The sequence below is a fragment of the Podarcis muralis genome, chromosome 12 (assembly GCF_964188315.1).
Source record: "Podarcis muralis chromosome 12, rPodMur119.hap1.1, whole genome shotgun sequence".
NCBI lineage: Eukaryota > Metazoa > Chordata > Lepidosauria > Squamata > Lacertidae > Podarcis > Podarcis muralis.
The window spans coordinates 38,717,175-38,725,350 of record NC_135666.1 but is presented as its reverse complement, the minus strand read 5'-3'; the positions used below and the strand labels follow the sequence as shown (position 1 = coordinate 38,725,350).

At 42.0% G+C, this 8,176-nt stretch overlaps 1 protein-coding gene across 1 annotated transcript; it reads left to right on the top strand.

Annotated features, from left to right (window-relative positions):
• The first annotated feature begins 461 nt into the window (after window positions 1–461).
• On the top strand, window positions 462–7,473 carry FKBP14 (FKBP prolyl isomerase 14). The gene is made up of 4 exons (XM_028750912.2): window positions 462–1,092; window positions 3,560–3,711; window positions 5,126–5,253; window positions 6,824–7,473. Exons 1-4 carry the CDS (start codon window positions 836–838, stop codon window positions 6,980–6,982), a joined length of 696 nt encoding a protein of 231 aa, XP_028606745.2. The 5' UTR covers window positions 462–835; the 3' UTR covers window positions 6,983–7,473.
• Window positions 7,474–8,176: the final 703 nt, after the last annotated feature.

Sequence of the window (8,176 nt, the reverse complement as noted above, 5' to 3'; positions counted from 1 at the left end):
ATCCTCCCCTGGCCCTTCCCTGCCAACCAACTGCGGGGCACTACGCCGGTAGCGTAGACGTCGCACCCGCAGGACTCACTCCTTCTCCTTCTTCTTCCTTAAGGAGAGGCGTAAACGCGTTTCGGAATACGGGCTGCCCACGTGATCGCGGGGAACGGGCGTGGCCAAGAACGCCAGGCAAAGCGGCGAGCCAATGAGGCCGCCGCTCTCGCCGCCGCGCCAGCCAATGGCTGGGGCTCAGAAGCCGGTTGTATTGTGCTGAGGGATTCCGAGAGGTACGCGCGGCGTTCTCTTCCTGGAATGTTGGGGCAGCCAATCGCCGCTCGCAGCGGCTCGGGTGGGTGTGTTTTGTTTGTTTCAGTGTATCGTTTTGAAGACGGGCAGGTCTGTGGCCCAATGGAACGGCGGCGTTACCTGGGTCCCGCCCCTCAGGGAGGAGGGTGGGGGGGGAATGAATGGAAGCGAAATCGTCGCGTTCTGGGGGCGAGTTTGCCACGTCTGCGGATTCGAGGAGCGGGGATGACGGGCCGGTGGGATGCGCGGGGCTGGCCGGAAACGGGAGCCCGCCTTCATTCGCGGAGAGCGCTGGGAAAAGCGTGGGCTTCCAAAGTTCGGGAAAGTTGCTGGGAAGAGGAGCTTGCGTGGAGTGGCTGCTCCAGAAAATAAAAATTTAATGAACCCAGTACTCTAACAGCATTGAGAATCTCGCACTGAAAATAAGATAAAATTGCCTCTGCGAAATCTGCAAAGGCCTTTTTAAATTTTTTAATTCAGCGTCCTGGGGCCATTTAGTCTTGTGTCCGAATGTCTCCCCGTCTTCTTGTTTTTAAGGGAAATGCGCCCGTTGCGTTTTAAACTGAAAGATTGCACACACGCTGCACACACGGCGGTGAAAATGAAAGGTGCCTTTTGGACTCTGCTTGCCTTTGCGTTCGTGGCTTTGGGGGCTGCGGGTCTCATCCCGGAACCAGAAGTGGAGATCGAAGTGCTCCACAAACCGTTCATTTGCAAGAGGAAGACGAAGCCGGGAGACATGATGTTGGTGCACTACGAAGGCTATTTGGAGAATGACGGCTCGCTCTTTCATTCTACGTGAGTATGCCTCCCTCAACACACGTACACAGACGATGATGTATGTGCAATGGATGGTGGAAAACTACATCTGAATTCTTTTGTTTTGGACTTTGTAAAACTGCAGGATGCATGAAATCCCATGGCAGGTACAGTGGTACCTCTGGTTACATACACTTCAGGTTACATATTCTTCAGGTTACAGACTCCGCTAACCCAGAAATAGTGCTTCAGGTTAAGAACTTTGCTTCAGGTTAAGAACAGAAATCGTGCTCCGGCGGCGCGACAGCAGCAGGAGGACCCATTAGCTAAAGTGGTGCTTCAGGTTAAGAACAGTTTCAGGTTAAGTATGGACCTCCGGAACGAATTAAGTACTTAACCTGAGGTACCACTGTAGTTGGGCCTGATGCTGTGGAACAGCAGTGGCTAACCCAGGGGTTCCCCCATCGAATGTTTGTTGAACTACAATTCCCATGCTCCCTGGCCATTCCTTGGGTTTGTGGGCTGGGGTGGATGGGAGTTGTAGTCCAACATGACTGGATTGTGCGGTCAGTTTTCAATCCAACATCTGGGGGAAGGTGCACAGGTTAGCCACCCCTGCCTTAGAAACCACATTCTTTTCACTAATAATTAATAATAATAATACATTTAAATTTCATCCTTTTCCCAAGTAGCTCAGGCTTACATGGTTCTCTTGTTGCCTCTATTTTCATAACATCTGAACAGCTCAGTTGGTAGAGCATGAGACTCTTAATCTCACGGTTGTGGGTTCAAATTCCACATTGGGCAAAAGATTCCCGCATTTCAGGGTGTTGAACTAGATGACTCTCGTGGTCCATTCTAACCCTACAGTTCTAATGAGTCTATGAAACAACAAGCCTGTGAGGTAGGTTCTTAAAATGGATTGGCCAAATTCATGGAGCATAGCGCTAATGATAGCTGCTCACCACAATAGTCATATTCCTAATTTACTGCTGGGGTGTGCCTATATATACCAGTTGCTGGGAATCAAAAGTGGGTAGAGTGTTAGGTTTGTGTCCTGCTTAACTGGTTTCCTATAGACATCTGGATGTTTATTGTGAGAACGCGGTGCCAGACTAGATAAGCTTTTGATTTGGTCCATCAGAACTCTTTCTTACATAGGTGTGGCTGAGAGAACATGCTGGCCCCAGTTTGCACAATGAACTTTGTGGCTGAGAACCCAGAATCTTCATGGTCCTAGTCCAAAAAATCTAACCCATAGATGGAGAACCTATGGCCATCCATTTGCTGTTGGACTAAAAATCCTACCATCCCTGACGGCTGGCTGGGACTGATGTAGGTTGATTCAGCAGCATCTAGAGAGGTACAGGTTCTACACACACACACACACACACACACACACACACACACGAACTAGCCATGGTATCACATTTTCTTTAAAAAATTAAGATTCCTAAATAAAATAAAATTTAGTTAGAACAGAAATGGGAAACCGAGCTCAATTTCACATTTTAGTTATTAACTTAAAAATAAAAATCTTTGATTTGGAAAACCGTTAAAAGGATATGCATTGAAATTCAACCAGGAGGATGCGAGGAAGTCAATTAACAATGTTAATAAGATTAATTTTAATAAGGTTATGATTTATGTTTGTTTGTTTTGTGTGTTTACAATTTTGTGAAAACCAATAAAAGTTTTTTTGGGGGGAATTCAGTGGCTTGCGAAAGGATGGGAAGGCGGCAGCTGCAATTAAAGAAGAAAAGGCACAGAAAGTTGGAACTGCCAACCAATTAAACAAAGTTAAAAAGTTGCAAAATGCAGCTCTTCTTGATTTGATGAAATCTGTCTTATCTTAAAAATGAAATACAGTAATTCTAAAGACAATCTGATTACGTTGTTTTCAGATGGCGCACACATGTGCTTGTAACGGGCTTCATCTTAGAACATCTCCCCCCATCCTAATGCCCATTTAGTTATTTATTTGCAAGAATTTTTATTCACCCTCAGCGCAACATAAACCAGTAGATCAGATTAATACATCACCATAGCTGGATCACCCATCAGGGAAAGGCGTCATGAAGAGGGTAAGTTTTTAAAACAAGTGCCTACATGCGAATCCTGTATACACCTGCCTTATGTTCATTGGATGCAGGTGTTCTTAGTAGATAAAAGACAAGCCTTGAGAGTATATATCTGCACTAAGTGTGTCTCCTAGTACTTTCTGCCCCAGGCAATTTTTTAATTAAGGCACAATTAAATATATAGAGTGATTCGTCCTTTGCAAGGCTGCATCCATGTGGTTGCACAATCTCGCTGTGTTAGTCCTTTGAAAGTATTTGACCCCTGGATCTTAAGTAGGTCTTTTGGGCTTGCTTCCTAGAAATTATCCTGCTGATCAATGGCACCTGCAAAGGCCCTTTCCAACTGGCTTCTCAAGTGCCAACGATCAGCTTATTGTGACTATATGGCACCTGACTCAGTAATGTATCCTGTGTGTTTGTTTCAGCTACAAGCATAACAATGCCCAGCCAACATGGTTTACTCTCGGTATAAGGGAAGTTATCATAGGCTGGGATAAAGGTTTGAAACAGATGTGCGTAGGAGAGAAACGCAAGCTAACCGTTCCTCCATCTCTGGCTTATGGAAAAGAAGGAAAAGGTAATAGTTCGGGAGAACTCTCTCCAGGTTCAAGGAATCCTTAACCTTATTATTTAATGAAAAAACATTCTGAACATCTTGATCATAGCATGGAATGATTTAGAACATGGGGAGGCAAACTAAGGTCCAGCAATACCTGGAAGGCCACTGGTTCCCAATCCCTGTTTTATATCAGTGAGTTACCGGAATCCTAATGATCACGTTTTTTTCTACTATATTTTTCAATAACTGCACAAAGCCCGCCAGAATAAAGGATAAAAAAACAGGAATACTGTGCTTTGTGTGTCATCACTAGCAAAACACTGTCAAGAGACTCTTCTACAATTTTGTTGACTTTATAACTTGTAGCAAACACTTTAGGCACAACTGTGAAAAACAAAGTGGGACTCATTTTAGGGTAAACATGTACAGGCATACCTCGGGTTGAGCGTTTTCGGGTTGCACTCTGCAGGGACCCGGAAGTAACGCAACACATTACTTCCGGGTTTTGCCGCATGCGCACACGTTCAAAATGACGTTACGCGCATGCGCGGAAGTGGCGAAACGCGACCCGCAGACGCGGGTTGCATTCGCTTCAGGATGCGAACGGGGCTCCGGAATGGATCCCGTTCACATCCAGAGGTACCACTGTACAGAATTGCACTTTTAGAGCACACTTGTATAGAATTACACTGTGAAATCTCTTAACAATGGATGCGATGTTTGAAACGAACTAAAGGAGAATGGAAACAGATCAAACCCCAAGCCTTTCTAAAAGTTATCACATCTTCATCCAAAGTAATTCAACCAGATTTGTTCTTCACAAACACAAAAAAACCACCTAATGGAGCTTTTCACTTCAAGTTTTCTTGCTTCTATAATCAGCAATGAAGATTACTAGGTAACGGAAAATCAAAATACCTTTGAACAAGCTATCTATTTACCTAACTTGTACACCACTTTATATTTCAAAAAGCCTTTAAGCGGTTGCTTTATAATCTTGTGTATTCTAAATCAGGGATCAGCAAACTTTTTCAGCAGGGCGCTGGTCCACTATCTCTCAGACCTTGCAGGGGGCTGGACTATATATTTTTTTGGGGGGGGGAGGGAGAATGAATTCCTATGCCCCACAAATAACCCAGAGATGCATTTTAAATAAAAGCACACATTCTACTCATGTAAAAACACGCTGATTCCCGGACTGTCCGTGATCCGGATTTAGAAGGCGATTGGGCCAGATCTGGCCCCGGGCCTTAGTTTGCGTACCGATGCATTACACCATAAATTCATAGCCACTTATACGGTTTTCTATTCCTTTGAGCACAGTAGCTAATGAAACAAGACAAGCTGTAGGATGCAAATTCGCACTGACAATGCTTATCTTCTTGGTTACATTTGTAATCTTGTCTCAATGTTTATGTACCGTGTTGGGTAGGAAAAATTCCACCTGAGAGCACTTTGATCTTCAACATCGAACTTCTAGAAATCAGGAATGGACCGCGGTCTCACGAGTCCTTTCAACAAATGGATCTTAATGATGATTGGAAGCTTTCCAGAGAAGAGGTGAAAAGGCGAATGCATTCTACAGTTGTGTGTTAATGTATTTAACAGGAAAATAAAAATTTAGGTTTTGCTTCCCTTGAGGTTATGCTTTGCAACTGTGACATTTGTAAGTCTTTACTGTGGTGGTATGAGCTGCTGCAGATTGAGAAATATTACAGTTCCAATTTCCTTTTACACACTCAAAACTGGTGCTCTCTGTGCAGAGAGCTATTCAAGGTGCTGATTTTAAAATTCAGTAAGTATTTGTAGTGCAAAGGCTACTTGTGCCTGCCTTTCTGAGTGGCAAAGAAAGGGACATTATTTCTAAGATTTTACAAATAACACTGCAGGGGGGAAAAAGAAATCCTCTTCAGTAAATTAAGTCTGTTTTTGGAAATAATTGCTGCGTTACTCTTTTACTGATTGCATCTTCTGGTTTTAGAGTTTCCAAACAAAATTGGCGTTTTCTTTGACAACAGTAATCACAGTGAGGCTGAATTTTTTTGCTTCCATTTTCAGCTAACTACAGTTTCATTGACAAATGTCTGTGGTTGCTGCTACCTAGGTAGGGTTGTCATATATCCTCTTCTTTCCAGGATACTTTCTCTTTTGTATGGGTAGGGTCGTCCTAGCGATCCATAGTTAAAAGTAGAAGTTGGGAAACACTAATGTCTTAACAAATGAAACTGACCTGTAGAAAATGTAACTTGAAAAAAGAGACATTGCACATACTTTTGTAAACCAAGAAATCTTTAATAAAAAATACATTTTTTAAAAAAGGCAACCCTAACTATGGTTTGTATTTAGAAGGCATCTACCACAATTTGAAGTTCACATTGTTTCAGTCAACCATAGTTAGCACTAACCACTGTTTGTCCAAGTTTGGACGTAACAAGAAACTGTGGTTAATTGAAAACAGAGTCAAAAGCCTCTGATCTCCTATGCAACCATATTAGGGAGAAGGAGTGTGCAAACCTGAGGCTCACACGTATAAGCTAAATCTCTTCTGTGGGCCCTTACCTATGAAATTTGATCATGGAGAAAAGCTAAATAGGCACCTTCACTGATCTTCTTTGAAAAACAATAACTTTGAAATTATATCTTTTTAGAATGCCTACAGAGTTTAAATTGAGATACTGACTAATGGGACTATTGCCCAGGGCTAGTTCCCCCCCAGGTTTATTAAAATCATAGAATTGTAGAGTTGGAAAAGGGACCCTGAGGGTTGTCTAGTCAAACCCACTGTAGCGCAGGAATCTGTTGATTAAATGCAATGGTTTTAATATTTTTGTTGCTATATTAACTGATTTGATGGATCTTATGGATTGAACACTGCTTTGCGAGCAGAAAAAGAGTGCAGAAGGCTTTAAAATAAAAATAAAATTGTGTTCAGTGTTTCATGTGAACACAGCCAGTTCTGTTGATTGTAAAATCCATTTGGGAATGCTACAGCTGTTGCTTTGCACAGATTATTACTACCTGCACTGAACATACTAGAGAGGATGGGCCATTTTACATTGGCTTGCTTTCTCATATCCAACAGATACGTAATGATTAAAAGGTGTGTTTTTTTCCTTGTCTTATTCCATAGGTAAAAGTATACTTGAAGAAAGAATTTGAAAGGCATGGTGCACCAGTCAATGACAGCCACCACGATTCTTTAGTTGAAAACATATTTGAGAAGGAAGATGAAGACAGCGATGGATTTATATCTGCAAGGGAGTTTGTGTATACACATGATGAGCTATAAAACATTTTGAAGCAATTCCCAACGAGAAAGTAATGACTGGCAACCTGATGCTTCAAAATTTATAATATATATATATATTCTATTTGGAGTTGCCTGTTACTCATGGGGGGGGGTGGAATGTGTTGCCCATTTTTCTACTTGAACTACTATTGATACAAAACATTGAGACTTGTTTTTATAAAGTGGGAGCATCTGTTCAAATGATACTTTAATAGGAAACCTCTGTGCATTTATTTATTTAGAAAACTATGAATAAAAAAAAAACAGCCTCTGTTTATTATTACTGCTTATAAGTACACTCCAACACTGTTCTCCCCCTGCCCACTCTTAAATTCAAACTTTTCTAGCATTTAAGTATTTGGTCTATTTTCTTGTGTTCTGTCAAGAAGCTATTGATTTTTTTAAAAAAACAAAACAGTATTAATATTATAGTGCATCCCTATGCATGTCTGCTCAGGTAAACACCATTGAATTAAATCAAATGGGACTTATTCCTGGTTAAGTGTGCTCATTATGGCAATTGCAATCACTTGTGGTGAAGTGTGTCTCACTATTTTAATTGTTCCAAATGGCTTGCCTTCCTAAGCAACTTTGTGCTTAGGATGAAACACACTGACTATATCATTGCAATCTCTTTCTCATAAAGCAGCAGAAAAAGTACAATAGAGCAAGTAGCGATGCTGAGTTTTGGGTGTGGCAGCAGTTTGGAGCCCAACACCTAACTTGCCCATGAGAAATAACAAGCTTTTCCCCAATCTCTTTGATATAAGCACCAGTTGTTTGCTTGTCTTGTCAATAAGGCTATCCTTAGTTGATCTATCCCATGGGTAGGCAAACTAAGGCCTGGGGGCCAGATCCGGCCCAATTGCCTTCTAAATCCGGCCTGCAGACGGTCTGGGAATCAGTATGTTTTTACATGAGTAGAGTGTGTCCTTTTATTTAAAATGCATCTCTGGGTTATTTGTGGGGCATACAAATTCGTTCACATGTTTTTTCCAAAATATAGCCCTTCGCTAACACCTGAGCCCTTTATTTGTGAAGCTCCTGTTCACAATATACTTGGCAAGCCTTTTAAATCCTGCCTTTCTGCTCCTTTTCACTGTGACCTTGTCAGTGTAGGATAGCACCTATGTTAAAATACATTCAGGTAATGTTTGAATTCTGTTTGACACAGGAGCTGGGAGATTCCCCCCA